The 23,053-nt window shown below is 37.0% G+C and overlaps 1 protein-coding gene across 1 annotated transcript; it reads right to left on the minus strand.

Annotated features, from left to right (window-relative positions):
- Positions 1 to 15,624: 15,624 nt before the first annotated feature.
- On the minus strand, positions 15,625 to 16,575 carry LOC100716324 (olfactory receptor 14I1-like). The gene has a single exon (XM_003479503.1). It carries the CDS (start codon positions 16,573 to 16,575, stop codon positions 15,625 to 15,627), a length of 951 nt encoding a protein of 316 aa, XP_003479551.1.
- Positions 16,576 to 23,053: the final 6,478 nt, after the last annotated feature.

Consider the following 23,053-nt stretch of genomic DNA (forward strand, 5'->3'; position numbering starts at 1 on the left):
CCAGGCATGTAATAATCATGGTCTCAGAAATCCAATATAACAGCAGAATATTAAAAGCTGCCAGAAACAAGAAACAGATTATTTACAAGGGAAAGCCCATCAAAATTATGGAAGATTTCTCAACACAAACCATCAAATCAAGATGAGCCTGGAGTGATGTATTCCAAGCCCTGAAAGAAAATAACCTCCATCCCAGATTGATGTACCCTGAAAAACTATCTCTAGAAATTAATGGAGAAAAAAGGTGCTTCCAAGACAGAGAGGAACTTAGGGAATTCATGACCACCACCCAACTATACAGAGAATACTGCAGGACATTCTAAAGGAGAAAAGCATCAGGATTCCAGGAACAAGTGGCAGAGAAGCCTCAATGAATGGAGCAGAAAGTGAAATGAAGAAGATAACCAGACAACTGATGATGGAAAAAGAGCATAACAGAAATGAGGCAGAGAAGATTGGCTATAATCTCTAATATAAATGGCCTTTGTATTAGTTACTTTTTACTCATCGTTGAGACAAACTACCTGAAGCCCAAAGTTGGGAAAGTAAAGGTTTATTTCCTAGAGTTTTTGGAGGTTTCAGTCCACACTCAGTTGGCTCCAAGACAGGTGGGCATGGCTGGACTGCAGTTCATGGCAGCCGCCGACAGCAAGCTTGAGCCAACAAAGAGAGCAAGACACACCTTCTTCCTGCCATTACATCACATCCTGGCTCCACCCCTAAATGGGTGTAGCACTAAAACCATCAATCCAAGCACTATACAATGAACGAATAACAAATGCACAATTCAAACTCTTGAGGCCTGGGGGACACAAACATAAACCATGACAGCCTTGATACCTGAAATTAAAAAAAAAAAAAAGAGAGAGAGAATCACAGGCAGAGTAGATTAGGAGGAAGGGTCCACAGAGATGCTCTTTGTAGGAGATATAATTTACATGAAAAAGGGTTTATGAACAGAAAATCAAATATGAGAAAACAACACTCTATGTGAGTACGGAGTATAAAGTCTGAGAGTATAGACAACTATACTGAAAATGAAAAGATGCACTACCATACCCATTCTGGTTTGATTACTATCTATTTTTTGCAGTTTAACATTGTCTGCACAGTTGCATTTCTATCAATAATGTTATATAGTAGTATATTCCATTATACTATATCTGATGATATAGCCAATTCTGTTGAAGATAACAAGAGGTAACACAGTAACCATGGTAGAACTCCTGTACAGTGGTTTTACATGTCTTTTTCGTTTTATGTATCTATAGCAATATGTTGTGTTCTGTCCTACTTGGTTTTGTTTGCCCCTCTAATATAGGATAGAAATACATGTTAAGACTCATGCATGTGTAGAACCTATGAACAGTTTATGAGAACTGATCTTATGACACATGATGAAATGAACAAATACTTTGAAGGGAGAAAGACACTACAGTACACAGTGCTGATCCTGGAGTGTCATGATGTGAAACCCAGCAATACTATTATTCTTTGTCCAGAGTGATTTTAGTTGGCTTTGGTTTGTTTAATTTCAATATAAATGAAATATGGATAACTGCATATATATTTAAGTGTATAGGATAGATAACCATATTACTAAGTTTTTGTTGGATATTTGAATAGAACTATTTGCAATCTCACTGTTTGAATTCCCACTTATATGTTCCACTTTTGTATCTTGAAGAATTATTTGTAAGAGGACAATATGTAAACATCAACTAGTGATTTATTACTGTTTATTTCTTTTTCTTTGAAAGTATGTATTATATCTACCCATTTACTGTTTTGTTTAGTCTTTCTTTAAATAAGAAAGTAAAAAAAAATTATACAAACAATAGCAAAGAACCCAAACAATGATAATATAGGTCTTCAAAACAAAGTGGTAGGAACATAACTAAGATTGATATTTTTACTTAGTAATCTTCAAGAGTTCCTCATATCACCAGATGCAAAGCTGCAAAATTGTTCCAGTCCTAGGAATGTTAACTCTTTTGTTCCAAGAACTTATTGAATTTGTAGTATAATCATCTTAGCTATCCTGTCTGTTTAAACAATTTTAGATATTTTTTCTCTTTCCTCCTTTTCTCTGAGATACTACTTTTTCCATTTTGAGCAGATTCTTACTCTTTCACTGTATTTGTTGAGGATTTTGTATCTTATGTACACTTACCATTTCTTACACTAGAGAAACAATATGAGTTTTACTCATATGAGTTTACTCATATGAGTTTGATTTATTTCACTTATGAGTATGGTCTCAAGTTGCATCCACATACTTATAAATATCTCAATGTGATCATTCATTATAGCTGAGTAGTACTCCATTTTATAAAAACACCACATCTCTTTCTTTTTTTATTTAAATGAAAAAAAAAACAGTATAAGGGTACAAGCAATACAGAATTTCAAAAAAATAAACAGAAAACACTAGTTAATAGATTAGATATTGTCATCTTAGAAATAGTGGTTCAAGTTACAGTATTAAAGCATACAAAGTGGACATACAAACACTGAGACTGCAAACAGTTGTGTTCAATGATTCAACAAAAACTTACTAATAGGGTCATCTATCTTACACACCTAAATACACTTGGAGTTGTATCCTTTAGAGCACTTTCTTTTCCTCTCTTTTTTACAATGACATTTACACATTTTGGGTTTTATTACTTGCATAGTTCATATTACTTTTTTTGGAAGAGAATAAAACCAAATATGACAAAACAAAGCAGACAGTCAAAGCAAAGGATGGACATAGTTACATGATGCAAAAAAAGAATACAAGGTAATAATAGTTACCATAATGCCTCTTGCTACCTTAAAAAATTGCCTATATCATCAGGCATAATAAAACTGAACAAAACAGTAAAGAACAAGACCAATAAAACCTAAACATTGGAGATATTACAGGAATTCAAAAGAAAATAATAGTCAAACCAGAATGGCCATCATAGTGAATCTTATTGCCTTCAAAGTAGTTGCCTGTACCCTCAAACTTGATACTATCAAACAGAAAAGAACAGAGTAAAATCAGTCAAAACAAGATGGTGGGAGCAATACTGGCATTCAAGTTAATAAGAATTCAAAAACTTCACTATAACATATCCTGCCAATTTTTTGATATTTTCCCTTAATTAAAAAACAATAATAAAAAATAAATAGTTTTTTTAAAAAGGAGATTAAGATAAAAGATATAACAACATAACAATACAGGTCAAAGCAGGACAATTTAAGCAATACAGTGTTTCACCACAAGATAACCTGACTTAATAGTAGTTACCACAGTGTCTCTTTCCTTGAAATATTTAAGTATAACTTCATATACAATAGCATCAAACATATCAAAACAATGTGAAACCATTCAAGATGATGAAAGTATTACAGGGTATTTAGAACCAGCTAACATAAAATGAATAATTGTTTCAATATTATCTCTTTGCCTATAAAAATGTTTGTTTATACTATCACATATAATAAAATCCAGTAAGATACCACATGATAAAACGAATGGAGAAAGAAGAACAACAGTTTGGTGGGACTTCAAAACAAGATATTAAATCAGCGCTAGCTATTATAATGTCTTGCTTTCTTGAAAATAGCTGTTTATATCATCAAAGACAATAATATCAAACAGCCTAGAATAAAACCATTCCAACTAGTGAGTGAAAACCTTATAAGGCTTCAAAGCCACATAATGGGGAATCATGATTACCACATACTTTTATGTATTTGAATCATTTCTTACAATAGGAAACTATTTGGTATTCATACATGTGAGTTTGGTTTATTTCACTTATGAGTATGGTCTCCAGCTGTGTCCCTTTATTTATAAATATCTCAATGTGATCCTTCTTTATAGCTGAGTAGTACTCCATTGTATAAAAATACAACTTTATTATCCATTCCTCAGTTGATGGACACTTGGGTTGTTTCCAAGATCTGGATACTACAAATTGTGCTGCTATAAACATGGGTGCAAATATATCACTATAGTATGGTGCTTTCAGTTCTTCTGGGAATATGCCTAGAACTGGAATAGCTAGAAAAAATGAGACTTCCAATCCCAGTTTTTTGAGAAATCTCCAGACTGACCTCCACAATCATTGCACCAGTCTATACTCCCACCAACAGTGCAGGAGAGTTACTTTTCCCCCACAGCCTTTCCACCATTTGTTGTTGATGGTTTTCTTGATCGTGGCCATTAATTCCGGAGTGAGATGGAATTTCAGTGTGGATTTAATTGGTATTTCTCTAATGAATAATGATGACGAACATTTTTTCATGCTTTTATTTGCCATTTGTATTTCTTCATCTGAGAAGTGTCTATTCATCTCAGATGCCCATTTTTGGATTGGATCTTTGAATTTTGGGGGTCTAATATTTTTTAAATTATGTATATGTTCTAGACAGACGTCCTTTGTCTGAGGGAGAGTTCACTAAGATTTTTTTCCCAGTTTGTGGGTTTTCTTTTCATTATGCTGGAGATTTCTTTTAACATGCAGAAACTTTTTAATAAGAGGTGATCCCACTTGTTGATTCTGTGAAGTATTTCCCATGCGTTTTGATCCCTGTTCATGAATTGTCTACCTACCCCTATGTCTTCTTGGTTTTTAACCAATTTGTCTTCCAATAGATTTAATGTTTCTGTTTTAATATTCAGATCTTTGATACATTTAGATTTTAACTTAGTACATGGTGATAGGCATGGGTCTAGTTTTAGTTTTTGGCATATGGAGAACCAGTTTTTCCAACACCACTTATTAAAGAAACTGTCGTTCTTCCAGCGAACCTGTTTGGCTCCTTTATCAAAGATAAGTTGATTGCATGTTTCTGTAGTTGTGGTTGTATCTTCTAATCTATTCCATTAATCTTTGGCTCTGTTCTGTTTCCAGTACCATATTGATTTTACTACAGTTGCTTTGCAGTATAACTTCAAGTCAAGGATTGTGATGCCTACTGCCTTGCCTTTGCTGCTTAGAACTGTCTTTGCTCTTCTGGGTCTCTTCTTGCTCCTGATGAATTTTTGGAGTGATTTCTCAAGATCTATGAGATATGTTGATGGTATTTTTATTGGAATTGCATTGAATCTGTATAACAGTTTTGGGAGAATGGCCATTTTCAGAATATTTATTCTTCCTGTCCATGAGCAAGGGATGTCTTTCCATTTTCTGAGATTGTCTTCAATTTCTTTTTTCAGTATATTACAATTTTCCCTGTATAGGTCTTTCACTTCTTTTGTGAGAGTAATTCCTAAATATTTCATTTTTTTGGTTGCTAGTGTGAAGGGTGTGGTTTCTCATTTCTTTGTGATTTTCTTGTTAGTGTATGGAAATGCTATTGACTTTTGAGTATTGATTTGGTATCCAGCTACATTGCTGAATTTGTTTATTATACCTAGGAGTCTTAAATGGAGTTTTGGGGGTCTTGTATGTAGAGTATCATGTCATCTGTAACAATGACAATTTAGCTTCTTCTTTTCCTATCTTTACCCCTTTTGTTTCTCTCTGTCTAGTTTCTCTGGCTAGTATTTCCTACTGGAAATACTATGTTAAATAGGGGTGGAGATAAGGCACATCCTTGTCTTGTGTCTGATTTCAAGGTAAAGGCCTTCAGGTTTTGGCCATTTTGTATGTCACCGGCTGTTGGCTTGTCATAGATGGCCCTTATCATATTGAGGTAAACATCATCTATTCTAATTTTTCTGTAAGGTTCTTATCAAGAAACCTTGGACCTTATGAAAATCTTTTCTGCATCTGTTGAAATGATCGGGTGATTCTTACTTTTGGCTTTATTGATATGTTGGATTACATTTATTGATTTATGTTTGTTGAACCATCCTTCCATGCCTGGAATCAATCCCAGTTGCTCATGGTGTATAATCTTCTTGATGATTTGCTGCATCCTATTTGCCAATATTTTATTGAGCATTTTTGCATCTGTGTTCATTAGGGAGATTGGCCTGTAGGTTCTTTTTTTTTTTTTTTTTTTTTTTTTTTTTTTTTTTTTTTTTAGTTGAATCTTTCTCAGGTTTTGGTACTGGAGTCATATTTGCTTCCAGGAATGACTTAGGAAGGATTGCTTCCATTTTAATTTCTTTGAAAAGGTTGAAGAGTGTTGGCATTAAGTCTTCTTTGTATTTCTTGTAGAATTCTGCAGTGAATCTGTCTGGGCCTGGGCTATTCTTTGTAGGTAAGGAGTTAATTAATTGTCAGTTTCATTAATAGTAATTCGGTGATACAGCAGTTTTACATCTTCTTGACTTAGCTTTGGAACTTCATAGGTTTGTAGGAATCTGTCACTCTCTTCTGTATTATCAAACATATGAGAGTAGAGTTTTTTGAAATAGGTGTTGAGGATCTTCTGTAGTTCTATAGAGTCTGTAGTGAGTTCACCTTTTTCATTCCTTATTGCATGAATTTGAGTTTTTCTTTCCTTTTTTAAATAATGTTGACTAGGGGCTTATCAATTTTATTTATTCTTTCAAAGAACCAACTCTCTGATTCATTGATTCTTTGGATTGTTTTCTTCATCTATTTATATTAATTTCTGCTCTGATTTTTATAATTTCCTCCCTTCTTTTGGCTTTGGGCTTGACCTGCTCTCCTTTTTCTAGACGTTTGAGTTGTAGCATCAGGTTATTTATTTGTATTTATTCTGTTTTCCTGATGTGAGAACTCAGTGCAATAAATTTGCCTCTGAGGACAACTTGCATTGCATCCCACAGATTCCACTAAGTTGTTTTTGTATTTTTGTTTGCTTTTAGGTATTGTTTAATTTCTTCTTTAATTTCCCCTGTGACCCACTGATTATTCAAGATTGTATTATTCAGTTTCCATGTGTTTGTAGAAATTTTACAGTATCTTTTATCATTAATTTTTGGTTCTTGGCGCTATGGTCTGATAACATTCATGGGAAAATTTCAATTCTTTTTCATGTATTTAAATATGTTCTGTGGGTTCATATATAGTCTAATTTAGAGAATATCCCATGTGCTGCTGAGCAGAATGTGTATTCTGATGTTGTTGGATGGAACACTGTATATGTCTACCAAGTCCATTTGTTCACAGGTGTGATTCTGTTTTATTTTTTATTTGCTCATTTTCTGTCTGGTTGATGTCCCTTGGTGTCAATGGTGTGTTAATGTATCCTGTTAGAATTGTGTTATTGCTGACTTGGTTTTTCATTTCTATTAATAGTTACTTTATATAACTGGGTGCTCTGGAATTTGGTGCATATATATTTAAGATTGTTATTTCTTCCTCTTGAATTTTTCCCCTAACCAGTATGTAATGACCTTCTTTATATCTTCTGATCATTCTTGGTTTGATGTTCACATTGTCTACAAACATAATATCTATTCCCACTTTTTTTTCAATTCTGTTGCATGAAGTACTGTTTTGTATCCTTTGACCTTCAGTCTGTGAGTATCATTTTGGTTTAGATGGTTTCTTGCAGAAAGCATATTGTCGGATTTTCTTTCTTGATCCATTCTGGCAGGCTGTTTCTTTTAGTTGGTCATTGAGACCATTTACATTAATAGTTATTACTGTTAATATTGCTTTATTTTTGACATGTTACCTTTCTTCTGTTGCATCTTTATCTTTCTGTTCTGTTTAATTGTCTTCTCTGCTTAGTGTTTTTTTCCTAAGTGTATCTAAACTGTCTTTCAATATCCTTTGCAGTGTTGGCTTGGTGATCATGAAGTTCTTCAGCTGTTCTTTGTCATGGAAGTATCTTATTTCTCCATCAATTTTGAAGGAGAGTTTTGTAGGGTACATTAGTCTAGGTTGGAAATCATTTTCCTTTAGGATCTGGAATACTTCACTCCATGCTCTTCTTGACTTTATTGTTTGTGCTGAGATGTCTGCTGTGATTCTGAGAGGTTTTCCTTTAAAATGATCTGTCTTTTCTCTCTGACAGCTTTTACTATTCTATTTTTACGTTGGATTTCTGGGATGGTGATTATTATATGTCTGGGTGTATTTTTATTTTGGTTATGACTATTTGGAGTTCTATATGCTTCACTGATCCTGATGTCAGTTTCCAATCTCATGTTTGGGAAATTTTCAGCTATTACTTCTCTAAATATCCTCTTAATATCCTTTATGTTGTCCCCTTCTTTTTCATTTATCCCTATCAATCTTATGTTGTTTTTCTTTGCCTCATCTTACAATTGCTGAATTGTTATTTCCTGATTCCTTGCTATTTTTAGAAGATCTCTCCTTTCCTGTTCAGTAGCTGCAGTGGTGTCTTCAAGGTCTGAAATTCTATCTTTACTTTCATTGACGTGGTTTTTACAGCTTTCAATGGAATTTTTGATTTCCTGTATATCTCTGTGCACCTGCTTTATATCTTCTGTTTGTTTCTTATATTGCTCATCCAAGGATTCTATCTTTTTGTTTAGTTCCTCCAATTTTTTAACTGTGTCTTCTTTATATATATTCATCATCTCCTTCAGTTCTTTTGTCATTTCTTCTTTTACCTGGGATATTATTTCTAATTTGAATTCCTTTAAAGCTTCCTGGAGTTGCTTGTTTATTTCAGTTGCTATTATGTCATATATTTCCAGTATATGTCATATGTTTTCTTCTATGTACATCACTCTTAAGGCTTTTTGGATGGGCTGGAGGTTTGAGATTGTAATTTGGTCTTTAGTTTTGTCATTTTCCTATATTTCTGTGTTTCAAGTGTTTCAAGTGTTATTCTAAGGCTTCCCCAGAGTCTGTTAGAAATCCTCTTCTATGCCCTCAGGTTCTGAGTCTCTGCCATCCAGTTCCCTGGATTGATAGAGGGTCAGTGGTGGTGGAGGAGGCCAGCTTAGCCCAGCCTCTGAAACTGATGGCACCCACTTGCGTGGTTAATACTCCAGAGTCTGCCAAGCATAGCCAGGAGTTGTGAGCCCGATGCAGGCTACCTCAGGACCCACCACGCTGGTCCAGTGTACCCGGAAGCTGAGACATTTCCTGGCTGGGACCAAGCAAGTGTCCTAAACTATCTGGACTGGGGGAAAGTGCCTGGGGCACTTATACCAGGCTGCCCAACTTATGGAATGGATGGTGCCCGCCTGCTTTCTTAAAACTTCAGAGTCCACCAATCAAAGCCAGGAGTGGGGAGGTCGGTGCAGGTGCTCAGGACCCACTGCACTGGTCCAGTAACACCCAGAAGCCCCAAAGTTCCCTGGCTGGGGCTGACCCCAACTAGCTGGACTCAGGGGAAGGTGTGGGGGGCACTTACACCAGGCCACCCGGCCTCTTGCTGTCTGTTGGGTTTTTGCAGTTTCTTTGTCCTTAATTTCTAGTTTTCTGGTGCTATGATTCAGTAACATGCATGGTATAATTTCAATTCTTTTTCATTTACTTAAGCATGTTTTGTGAGCTAGCATATGGTCTATGTCAGAGAATGTCCTATGTGATGGTGAGAAGGATGTTGGTGGAACACTCTGCACACATCCACCAAATCCATTTGTTCACAGGTATGATTCAGTTCTGTTATTTCTTTGCTGATTTTTCTGTCTGGTTGATCTGTCTGTTTGTGTCAATGGGGTGTTAAAGTCTCCCATTATAATTGTGTTATTGCTTATTTTATTTTCCATTTCTGTTAATATTTGTTTTGTATACCTGGTGCTCCCAAATTTGATGCATATATATTTATGATTGTTTTTTCTTCCTCTTAAAGTCCCCTCTGTTTGTTTTCCTTGCTTAGTGATTTTTTCCTATGCCTATCTAGAATGTCTTTCAGTGTTCTTTTCAGGGTTGGATTGGTGATCATGAAGTTCTTCAGCTGTTCTGTGTTGTGGAAGTATCTTATTTCTCCATCCATTTTGAAGGACAGTTTTGCAGACTATATCAATCTGGGTTCAAAGTCATTTTCCTTTAAGATCTGAAATACTTCACTCCATGCTCTTCTTGACTTCATTGTTTGTGTTGAGAAGTGTGCTGTGGTTCTGAAATCTTTCCTTTATAGATGATCTGCTATTCTCTCTAATCTTTTAATAGTGTGTTCTTATGTTGGATTTCTGGGATGGTGATTATTATGTGTCTGAGTGTAGTCTTATTTTGGTTATGGCTTTTTGGAGTTATATGTGCTTCGCTAATCCTAATGTCAATTTTCATTCTCATGTTTGGGAAATTTTCAGCTATTACTTCTTCACATAGCCTCTTGATATCCTTTGTGTTGTCATCTTCTTTTTCATTTATCTCTATCAATATTATGTTGTTTTCTTTGCATCATCTTGCAGCTGTTGAATTATTTCCTGATTCCTTGTTATTTTTAAAAGATATTTACTTTCCTGTTCACTAGCTGCAATCTTGTCTTCAAAGTCTGAAATTCTATCTTCACTTTCATTTAGGTGGTTTTGCCAACTTTTGATGGAATTTCAATTTCCTGTGTATCTCTTCAAATCTGTTTCATCCATTCTGTTTGTTTCTTGTTCATTAAATGTTTACATCTTTTTGCATTGTTTCTCTAATTTTTAAACTATGACTTCTTTAGATGTGTTCAGCATTTCTTTCATTACACTTATCATTTCTTCTTTTCCTTGGGAGATTATTTCTGATCTGAGTTCTTTTATAGCGTTCTTCCCAGCATTGTTTCTTTAGTTCAGTTGCTATCATTTCAGGTTTATGGCTTATATTTTCTTCTATATCCACATCTCCTAGGCTTGCTTGGGATGGCAAGAGATTTGAGATTGCATTTTGCTGTTTAATTTAGTCATTTTCCTATATTCCCTTAAGGAAACCAAAGGCATCTTTTCAGTTGTTTCTTGGGTTGAGAATCTATCCCTATTGCAGGGAGTTTCCCCAGTTGAGTGGAGGTCCTTAGACAGACCTACCTGGTGGCTCCCAGTCATGTGGGGTCAACTGGCAGGACCATACCAGTCTCAAAGTGATGCACCAAAGCTACCCTGTGGGATGGAAATGACTGTTCTCACTTTTGGCTCATGAGGTGGAATGCAGGCAGCTGCAGGCTGCTTTTAAGTCACTGGGCAGGACCCAAATAGGCCCAGAGGGACCCTCTGGTGCATTCTCTGGTGATATGGGATGCTGAGGGAGGTCTTACCAATCTTGGAACAATGCACCAAAGCTTCCCCATGGGATTGAAATTGCTGTGTGCACTTTTGGCTCATACGGTGGAACACAGGCGGCTGCAGGCTGCTTGGCATTCACTGGCTGGGGCCCCAAGTTTAAAAGTTTTGACAGGGGAATCCCTGGGAAGGATAAAAGACAGCTTTCCATGTCCCATCATGACTTTGGGACTATAGTAAGGCATATCCTAAGATCCAGTCCTCACTGCAAGAGGAATCAAGAGGGATGGGCCAGATGTATTGATCGAAAAATCTTGAATGTCCACAAAATCTTTAGGAGAGGGCTTTCTGAAGATATCCTTTGCCTACAGCAGGAATCTACATTAAATAAGACAGCATTTCATGGATACAAGGAATAAAAAGACTACAAAAAGGAAAATCACAAAAGAAACAAAACTGAGCTCCTATAACTGACCTGAAAGAAAGCAAGATGTTAGTTTCCTATGGAAGATTAAAAACATTTTCATAAAATCTTCTTGAGCTATAAGACAAAACATTGCCAACCAAATAAAAGCATAAAACGTGTATCAACAACGCAGGGTTATCTACTGAAACTGAAGAAAAACAAAACTAATCTTCAGAGCTAAAAATTCATTATAAAATTTTTTGCATATATGAAGGCAATGATTATCCACTGTCTTCCATCTTCAAGATGGAGAATAAGTTATGTCTGTGGAATGATTTAGTCAAATGATAAATGCCTGTTACAGGAGCCTCAAGGATCTAAGCTCTTGTCCCAGATCAAGGCCATGAACTTTGGCGTTTCATGTCCTATGGCAGGAGCAACTGGACGTCTAGTATCATAGGGAATCCCTTTCCTTCTGCCATGGATTTGGGTATCCCAGCCCTCACCATGTTAAAAAACGCTCACCTTCACTAGTGACCACAATGCTCTTTATCTATTCTGCTGTTTGAAATGCTCATATTTTTCAGGAACACCCTCACATATCTTCTGTAAAAATATTTTACCTGATATCTGAGCCTTCATGAGTCCAGTAAAATGGACGCACAAAACTAACCATCACAAAAGATCATCATTTGCCAATGTTTTCCAAGTATTGGTTTGATGAGTTAAACAGTACGTCTTTCATACTATGGGCAATAATGTATAATACAGATGTATAACCTTTCCTACCTAGTGTTAAAATAAAATAAATTGAAGATATTTCAAAGTTATAAACTGGCTGTAGAAAAGATAACTTCATATGGAGCTGTTTAGTATATCATCTGCATCAAAAACTCAAACCTAACTGCTAAAATGAAGTTAATTATAAAGAAGTAAATAAAATGTGTTTACACTTGAAAAAATCCTCTGAATATGAGAAATTTTGTCTTTCTTTTTTCCAAAGATGCAAAGGTGAAGCTGAGGAAAATCTGTACAAATAATTTTTGGACCTAGCCAAAAAACTTAAGTGGATAAAAGTAAAGTTTGTGTCCTTTTTCCTTTCATAAGACAGTGACACTGAAGATATCAGAATTGTTAGGATGCATGTTCTGTCCCAGTTCTGACAAAGTGTAGCACTATAAAGTCCAGAATCCTTGAAAAGATGATAGAAAAGTTTACCAATTGCAGGTTGCTGGAGTGACACAGTTTGTGACTGCCTGCCCTTTAGTGATCCTTGGAAATTAACATCACCAATGACTAAAGTAAGCCTTGTAATATTTTATTTATTCACTTATTTTGCCTGTAATTGATGTGTGTATACTAGATGACTGAAAGCAATAAAGGAAACAGCTCTATGTACAAGTATACAAGCATGATAAGCCAGTGTTCTGTGTGTAAATGTGCAGTAGTTAACCTATAGTGTCAAGTTGAACACGAAATGCCCTGTTTCTGGGTGTGTCTGGATGATAAACTTACAGAAGAGGGAAACACCCTGGGCACAGACCAGTAGCCTGGATGGAGTAACAAGGAAAAGAAGAAAGTCTTTCTCTATTTTGCTTCTTTGGAGGAGCTCTAGTCCTTGCTGTCACTCCCAGATGTACTTTTCCAGGCTTCCAGTGTGGACTCTTCTTTCTTTTAGTGGATTGTGAATACAGACTCACACAGGACTCTGCAGTGAGCTCATGGTCTTTGCTTTTCCAGCTGGCCAGTGCATTGAAGGCCCTTTTGCACCATTCTACCCCTGACTCTTTAGGTGGACATTGTAAGCCTACCTGATAAATCCTTTATATCTTATCTGTGTACATATTATAACATACAAGAATTCTGTAATATATGTACTATGTCATTGATATGTATTATATAATATATACTATATATTATATATAATATGTGTATTATATGTAGTATATAGTATATATTATATTATTGTATATGTATCATATGTAATATATAGTATATATGGTATACTAATAGTATACATGGTATACATATAGTATTATATATAGTTTCTTACAGAACCCTAACTGATACAGCATGCTTTATTTTGTTAGGGGGTATAGAGTAATCTTTGGCCTAAAGGAGAATTAATGTATTTTCAAAATAAGAAAGAAGAAAAGTATAGGGCAAATAGCTAAAGGGGTTTAAGAAGGTTATGGGAGAATATGAGTCTTGTGAAAATAATTTTATATATGATCAAACTGTCTAAGGACAAAAGAAAATTATTATTATTATTATTATTATTATTAGTTTTACTGGTACCAGGGATCGAACTCATGACCACATGCTTGCAACGCAGGCACATATGCCGCTGAGCTAAATCCCCAGCCCCAGGAAATTATTTTATATTCTAAAAATTGAATATTAATTAAAAAATACCTTAATGTAAAACAGGAATGTTTATGATGTATTGGTATGCTGCCAGTGGAAAACTTTAAAGTGGTCTCTTTACTTTTCTAGGTAATTGGCCTATGCAGCAGTGACTCTATGTTTTGCCAAGATAATTTCCTGTGGTTCCTATCATCTTTATGAAGTTGTTAGTCAATGCAAATCTGCGTCTTCTCATTTTAAAGAGTCAAGGATATTCTATGCTTGTATAATTTTGTGTATTTTCCTTAGAAGTCTTTAAGTTATCAGTGATTAAATAAATAATTTCTGGCCACAGCAGTGTTGCATTTTTCACTTTGAGATTTTATAAGCCCATGATTGCAGGACATGATGGCTACACTCCTATGGGAAGTGGCCCATGGGCACAGGACATCTTCATTCTTCCTTCTCCCCTTTCCTTCATCTTCCACCCCTCTCCCTACACCTACTGGGCCTGTTCACCTTTACAAAAGCTTTACTTCCTCATTTCTTATTATTTATGCTATCTTTTGTTTTTCTTATTTATTTCTGGGTTTCTTACACAACAGATAGACTGCAATATTTAAACTGTGTGTCTGATTTATTTCACTTAACAATATAATCTCATAGTGCATACATTTTGCCACTAATGGCTAAAGTTTATCCACTGCTATGGCAGAGTAGCTCAGGTAATTCAGGCATCAGAGGAGGGTGGACCATGTCCAGATCCTCACCAGGCTGTGAGCTCAGGATGGCATGAGATCCACAGTGCTGAACGTTACCTGCTTCTGTGAGGAACGTAAGTACAGAGACAGGGAGCCTGACGTTCCTGTTGTTGAGTGCTAGATTGGCAGTAAATGTAAGGGGGAGCCTTGATGCTGAGGCTCTCACAGACAAGGCTTCCAGGTGAAAAAGGAGGAAAATCTGGATCTAGTTCTGAGACACAATATCTCCAACATGTGAGTGACAGCTGCAGTGTGCACATTCAGTTTGTAGAAGTCAGAAAAATGAAACCCTTTGGTTTTGGGTGAATACTGTGTAAGTGATGTTTGATGAAAAATGTGCACTACATAAGTCAAGCATTGTCTTCTGCTCTCCAGGGAAATTCCAGTCGAAAAATCATTACATTTATCTCTGTGCTACACTTGGATTTGATTTTGTTTCTTATCTGCAAAATTTGAAAGCATCAACCATGGCCTGCTTCCTTTCATCCAGGGCACAGAAAGAAAACAAGTTCCAAACTACAGTATTTTGAAGGTCAGTTGTTTTGTGTCTTTATTTTCACTGAATGAAAAAAGAGTTTTGACAGATGCAGAAGTAGCTGGTGAGGGTCTCAGTGGCTCCACTGGGCTTTTAGTTCTTAGTTGTACCCCTGTTAACCAATTTGCTAATTATCCCACCAGAGTGGAAGAGTGAGAGCAATGAGAGCATGGTGCAGAAAGCAGGATCTTCTCACAACACTTTTCTAAGTGGGTCAGACACAGCACTTGAGGTTCCCTCTGTAGTACAGGCTTCTGTTTATGGTAGAACACATCAGGCATGACCAATACCCAATGATGCCCGTGCTGTTTCTAACTCAATATCCTTCCAAATATCTTCAAAACAGTTCGTCAATGGAGAGCAGATGCTGAGTATTTCAGTGAATGTGCATAAAATAGAGAAAGAACTAAGCAACACATTTGACACAAAATCTGTACTTCACCATACAAAGTGCACACAACAAAAATAAAGAACTAAGAACAGATGATCCACAGGTGTATATACCAACTTAAAAACATCTCAGATATAAATTTAATTACTTTCTAATGTTTTTTTACTCAAGAAAACCTTTAATTGGGAACTTAGAATATATATTGAACACTCTTCTCAGAGCAGCATTAATCTCCCTGTTGCGTAGACAGTAGATGATGGGGTTTAGGAATGAGGGAACCATGGTGTAGAACATGGCAGTCAGAAGATTCTTCAGGGATGGTTTCTGTGCAATGGGACCCAAGACTGCCACTATTACAGAAATGAAAAACATCAGGAGAATGGCCAGCTGTGGGGTACAGGTGGATACGGCTTTGTTACGGGCTTCCACTGAACGAATCTTAAGCACAGTTGAAAATATATTAATGTATGAAATAATTATAAAGGCATTACATGATAAGACAAGGCAAACACATACAACAATGATCACAAATTCAGAAAACTGGACATCTGAGGATGATATCCTCAGAATTTGAGGAACATCACAGAAATATTGGTGGATCACATTGGTCTTGCTGAAGGGAAGCCTAAACAAAGCATGTGTGTGGATCACAGAGTAGACCAGACCAGAGGCCCAAGATCCAGCTGTGGCCTGGGAACAGAGACTCGGGTTGATGACGAGCCCATAGTGCAGAGGGCAGCAAATGGCCACATAGCGGTCATAGGACATGATCACCAGGAATGCAATCTCTGCAGCTGCAAAAAGGAGATAGAGGAAAATCTGTGCAGTGCACTCTGTCAGGGAGATCATGTTACTGCCCATCATGGAATTCACTATGACCTTGGGAACAATAACTGAGATGGTGCCGCTGTCTATGAGGGCCATGTTGCCTATGAAAAAGTACATGGGAGAGTGCAGATGTGTGTCTGTCAGGATGAGAGTGAAAGTTACAAGTTTCCCTGTCAATGCTCCCAGATAAATCAGTAAGAACAGCACCCCTTGCAGAAGCTGGAGCTCCCGGGAGCCGGCAACATCCATAAGGAGGAATTCTGTGAAGATGGTGACATTGTCCATGTCTGTCAACCCGCTGTGGTCTCCACAGAGACAGAGATTGATGTGAGCAGAGGATGCTACAACCAGAACATAGAGCAGCCATTAGAAGTATAATGCAGCATCTGATAGGAACTCAGGAAACAGTAAATGGATGTAAATTATCTTGAATTACAGTGAATGCCCATTTTCCCATTTTGATTTCCTTTCCCAAACATATTGATGCATATTATACAATAAAAAATGAGAGAATTAAGCAATCAAACATTTAAAGTACAATCACACCTCAGTAATCTTTTACTTATTCAGTGCATTTAGGAGTTTTATCATTCTGCTGGACACCTCATTTTTTTTCTCATTTTCTTCAGTTTTGCATGCCCATTCTGAGAACTTCTGCAACAAACTCGGGTATTGGGAATCACACATCTGCTCCACATTCTCTAGGTCCAAGGTTAGAGCATGGGTGTGAACTGTCTCCTTCTGTGACTGATACACTCATATGTTTTTCCCTAACAGATGTAATGCATGACTCTGCGCTTCCTTTGACAATGATTTTGACCTGAATTATACCAGGCAGGTCACTCTGCACCATTCTCTCTTTTAGGAGTTCTTACAAACCTGTGTCTGAGTCCTTTATTTTCCCATTTGCGCTGTCATCTATGCAAGATGTTGTTGCTTTTGGATGTAAAATTCTATTTTCCTGTCAATAGTACATAGACTATTTGTGTTACCTTGTCTGTGTATTTTATAAAGATGAGGAAATAAGTATTGAAATAGACTTCATAAAAGAAACTTTTTCCTAGGAATGGATTCTAACATTTACTTAAGTGCTAACTTCCTATCCAGACCTCCACTCTGCTTGCTTTTCATATCTTTTGATAAAATCTCATTATTCTTAAATCATTGTTTTAAATTTAATTTATTTACCTGTGATTTTTCTGAAGCATTCGAATCATAAATCATCTGTTTATGAACTGTCTTGTCAGTATTCAGATTAGTGACACAGTGAGGTTTAATCTCAGTATTATTGTTTTTCTGGTGAAAAACAGAATTGAAGGATTATAATACTGAAAACATTGACATTTGTGACACTTTATAGGTAATTACTTTGCCATTGCAACAACAATTACAATTTTTTGTTTTATGTGCATGATAATGATTTGTTTACAGTACTGTGTTCATGTGGCTTTTCAATGTTTTACTAAAACATCCTATGTGAATTGTTTTGTCTTCTAATTCTTTGAATTACATGTGGTTTCTTCTATTAGCCTTATTGCTCTGAGAAGAGAAAATCCTTTGAGCACAGAATCAATCTCCAGTCCACAGTTCACAGATGAGGGTGAGGTTTCTACATGGTGTCAATCACTGCTGCAAACTGCACTGCAGTGATTTTTTAATTCCTTCACTGAAATGACAGATAGGGTCATTGGAACCTCAGCTCCCTTTCTCCATCTCTTCTTATTACATGTCCTTCCTCCTCAGTGCAAGCACATGCTCAAGTTTCCCTGAGCTTAATTCCCTTCACCTTTCCATCCTGCACACTGCATCCTGATTCTGTGCAAAAGAGGAAATACAGGGCTTATTCCTCCTTTGTTATTTCCTCAGTGATATGTTGAAATTGTTTGGCCCACAATTTTCAAATATGGACAGTAGATTGAGTGATTGCTAATTCCCCATAAATTGTAAAATAGGTGACATATAATAATATATCTAAAAATCAGCATTATGATGTTATATGATAAGAAGACATTCTTATAAAAATTGACTGTAATAATGACCATATTAGACACCTCAAGTATTTTTGTTACTGAATGACTATGCTTGTTTATATGGCTTTATTTCCCTAAAAGTCCCTCATAAATTTTATTAGCTTATAGATTTATTAATTATCCTTTTGAGTTGAGATGAAGCAAATATTAACTTCAGATGTGCTGATGCTATATTCCACGGTAATTTTCCATCACTATGATTTCTGGTTTTGGCCCTGAGCCACATGTGAAACACAGAACCTAAGAAAACATTTGAAAAAATAATGACCTAAAATAGACACTAGAATTTGAAGCAGTCTGTTTATTCTATAAGCACACATATACTATGCAATGATGAAATAGTTATGTCATCTTAGCGTTTTAAAGTATGTATTTCAAAGATGCTAGTGTGTGATTTATGCATTATAAATGTTATAAAAATGCATAAATTAGCATGTACAAAGTTACCTGAACAGTGAAGCTACAAGTCTAACTTCAATGACAGCAGTGTTGCTTTTGCTCAATGTTAAGATACTTGAGGAGATCCTTGCTTTGTGCTTCTTTCTTCAGTGAGTGTAAAGCAAGCTCACTTCTCAGGGAGATGCCAGTGTGAACCATGTGTGAAGCCCTGCTTCTGAAATACCCATGGTTCTGCTGAGTCTTCATTAAGGATATGTGGGGGTCACACTTCAGATGAGACCTGGGGATCTAGTGACCTCAGTTTCCAGGGAGCCCCAATTCCCTCCAGCCTCTAATTGGTCAGGATTATTTGGCCACAATACTGAGACTAATTAAATTTCCAATAGAGTTTTGAAAGGAGACTTTATGTGTGCAACACTTAATAAAAAGAAAATATGCTTTATGCATCACTGGAAAGTCAAAAAAGTTTCAATTTCACAACTAATTATAAAGTTAATTTACTTACATTACAGTGAATCCCTGAAATGCTGTCTTTGCACAGTCAGTGTGCTGTGATTGGAAGAGGGGTGTCATCCTATATGTGGGTGGCATTGAGAGAACCAATACAAGATGCTACAAAATCACACATAGCCCATACTGGGCTAAAACGTTAAAATCAGAGCACGAAATCTTCATTCATAAGGCTTTAGCTCCTGAACTTCAGTTATTATTTAAGAAATCATATATTGTTTTGTGTCACTATGGAATGAATGGAGAATACTGGTATTACTGTATAAAAGTAGGATTACAACTGTCCTCTCTGGTCCTGTATCAATGCAAGGCAGTTCTTTTTTCTTGGTGTCCAACCCACAGGCTGCTCTGGCTGGGAGGTTTCTTCTTGAAAGATGTGTCTTTTTTTTTTAAGAGGAAAAAGAGAAAAACACAAAACAAAACAAAGTGGTGTAAGGGTACACGTAATACAGAACTACAAAAAAAAAAAAAAAAAAAACCATAACAGTAATAAATCACCTGTTAAAAGAGTACATATTATCATCTTGAAAATAGTTGCTCAAATCACAGTATCAAAGAATACAAAGTGGACATTCAAACAGGGAGACTGCAGAAAGATGTGTCATGTGTCTTGGTCTGTTTTGTGCTCAGTGTAACAAAATAGTGATGCATCTACTTTTTAAAAGCATATCAAACAGTTTTGATTTTCCAAGAGCATGGCATGAGCATTGGTGCTGGTGAGTAGCTCACCACATCTTGTTTTTTTGAAGTAGTCTTTTGCTGAATAATTCACTTGTGTAAGCATCACATTAATCTCTTCTGAGAATTTATTTACCTTTCAGTAGGCCCATCATCTCTTGTTCCCCTCACTTAGGGGAACCTGTGTCTGGATGTGGGAGACCCTGTAATTAGCCACCGTCTTATAACAACAGGCAACAGCCATCTTAATGTCTTCTAGGAGTTAAGTTTCTATTTTCCCTGAAGTTACATGTCCCTGTGTGTTGGCCCGTGCAGTGGTTATGCTAATGAGCCTATGTGCACGTGATTTTCCACGTGTGGAAGTTTTGAACTACCTCTACTTATAACCCTTGGTCTCACTTGGACTTCCCACTGTTGCTAGGTTACCTGCTGACATGTTGGAACCCAACTACCTCATTCCCTAACATCCTATATAAATGCTGCCCATTTTTTTGTTAAATGAGACTTGATCAGAGCATTGTCTTGCCTCCATTGTTTGCATCTCTTGCCCCTTTCTCATGCCAACTTCTCCTCTAGGGTCTCTGTTGACTTACCTGCAGGTCGGGACAAGTGGCGCCTAATGTGTGGGGCTTGAGAACGGGAGATCTAGTGAGGGACGCTGTTTTTGAAGCCGGCACAAAAACAGAATGGAGGGAAAACAAAAGAGGGAACATTTACATGGGAACCTGCTGCATTTTCTGCACCTCGGTGAGTTAAAAGAGATTATGGGACAAGAAACGAGCCAACATGAGATCTCTATTTAAAGTTAGGAAAGGCTCTAAAGCCACCAGGAGTAAAGGTTAAAATTAAACAGTGTTTTGATTACATAAAACAAGTTTGTCCTTGGTTTCCTACTGAAGGGTCTAGTGACACCAAATGGTGGAAAAGGGTTGTTGCTGCTCTTAAAGATTACTATGTCTTTGGGCCCGAGAAGGTCCCAGTAACTGCTTTTTCTTATTGGGGCTTAATAGATGAAATTTTATATCAGAGACAGAATGATCCAATAATCACAAATGTTGTTCAAAAGGGTAAAATTATATTACAAGGAGAAAATATCAGGGTAAAATTGAGCTAACAAAGAGGCCGAGACTCCTAACAAAGATGAAGAACTTATGTCCTTTGAAGCAATAATGAGGAAGAGATAAACAATGCCTTGGGAGTTAAAGGACACAGACATCAAAGTCTGACAAGCCTCTGAAACAAAAACTCAGTCTTTATGACTTAGAGGAAGCCAAGCCAAAAACCAAACTTTACACTGAATTACTCTTAGAGGCTAAAATAGATGATGATAACATTGATTGGGACAGCTTCGCAGAGGAGGTTGCAAGATGCCATAATTATAACTGGCTAGTCAATGTCTAACCCTCTCCAGGCTCAGCACTCTGCAGCGCCACCCTGCCCCAGGTGGCCTGCGCAGTGTAGCCCTTGCTGTGTGCCCTCCCCCTTCTTGTAGTGGCCCTACTGCCCCACTCTAACATGTTCAGCTTCCGACCCTAGAAAACAATTAAGAGACAAAATTGAGATTTTAAAAGAGCAGATTGCATTAAAAAGAGAACATCAGGAATTAATAGCCCAATTAGAAAGGCTAACAATAGGAAGGTCTAAAATGAAAAATGAAACAAATCCCAGAGCTTCCTCTGGGATTTCTCCCACTCAGAGACTCCCCAGGAGCATGATATCCAAATTTATCCCCCTTTCTTGACCCACTATCGGACCTAGATGATATGGAGGCTTTCCCTGTGACTGAAACGACAGACACAGAGGGTGGCGTTTTCTGCCACTACTCTGGTTTCGATTTCAAACTGATAAGAGAATTAAAAACAGCGGTTGCACAATATGGAGCTACAGCCCCGTATACTACCGTGATCTTGGATTCTGCGGCTGAAAATTGGCTCACATATATAGATTGGCAAGGATTAGCCTGAGCAACCTTGACGGGAGGGAATTATCTTTTATTGAAATCAGAATATGTAGAAAATTGTAAAGATACTGCCAGGCATAATACACAAGCCGGCAATGGGTGGAACTTTGACATGTTAGTGGGAGAAGGCTGCTATGCAGACAGAGATGCCCAAATGCAGTTTGATGCAGGGCTCTATGCTCAAATTCCAATGGCTGCCACCCAGGCATGGAGAAAACTGCCCTCCAAGGAGAATATGAGTTACTCTTTCACTAGTATTAAACAAGAGCTGGATGAACCTTTTGCAGATTTTGTTAATCACTTGATTACTGCCACTGATAGAATTTTTGGCCATACTGATGAGGTAAAGACTTTGTAAAGCAATTAGCTTTTGAAAATGCTAACACTGCCTGTCAGACTGCCATTAGACCTTATAAAAAGAAAACAGATCTGACAGGATATATACACCTTTGCTCTGACATTGGAAATGCTTACCAACAAGGCCTCGCTATGGCTGCTGCCTTGCAAGGATTTATAGTTAAACAATTCTTATCTCAAAAAAATAAATGAAAATGTTTTACCTGCAGTGAAACTGGTCACTTTGCAAAGAACTGCAAAAAGGACTCCAAAAATAGAGATTCCAATGTCAATGCAAAAGCCAAAGCACCCTGATTATGTCCTAGATGTAAGAGAGGGTACCACTGGGCTAATGAATGCAAATCCAAAAGGGATGCCAACAGGAAAGAGTTGCCTCCATTTCAGGGAAATGGGAATTGGGGCCAGCCTCAGGTCCCCAAACCCAAACAAATCTTTGGGGTGGTCAGCTTTCTTCCAGCAAACAACAACCCATCTCAGACCTCTTTAGAGCCACAACAGGGAGCACAGGATTGGACCTCAGTTCCACCACCCATACAGTATTGACCCTTGAGATGGGGGTTCAAGCCCTCCCTACAGGAATTTTTGTATCCTTACCAAAGAACACATTTGGCCTTATAATAGGACACAGTAGCACAATGCTTAATGGACTACAAGTTTTTCCAGGTATAGTTGATAATGATTATTCTGGATAAATAAATGTCATGATGTCCTCACCTAAGTACATTAGTACTGTCACTACTGGGCAAAGATTCACTCAGTTGCTGCTCTTGCCTCTAATCCAGACCCCTAATAAGATAATCTCCCAGCCACAAGGTGATAAAGGATTTGG

This window comes from Cavia porcellus, unplaced genomic scaffold (assembly GCF_034190915.1).
Source record: "Cavia porcellus strain 051 isolate PalLab524CR breed Dunkin Hartley unplaced genomic scaffold, mCavPor4.1 scaffold_2, whole genome shotgun sequence".
Classification (NCBI taxonomy): domain Eukaryota; kingdom Metazoa; phylum Chordata; class Mammalia; order Rodentia; family Caviidae; genus Cavia; species Cavia porcellus.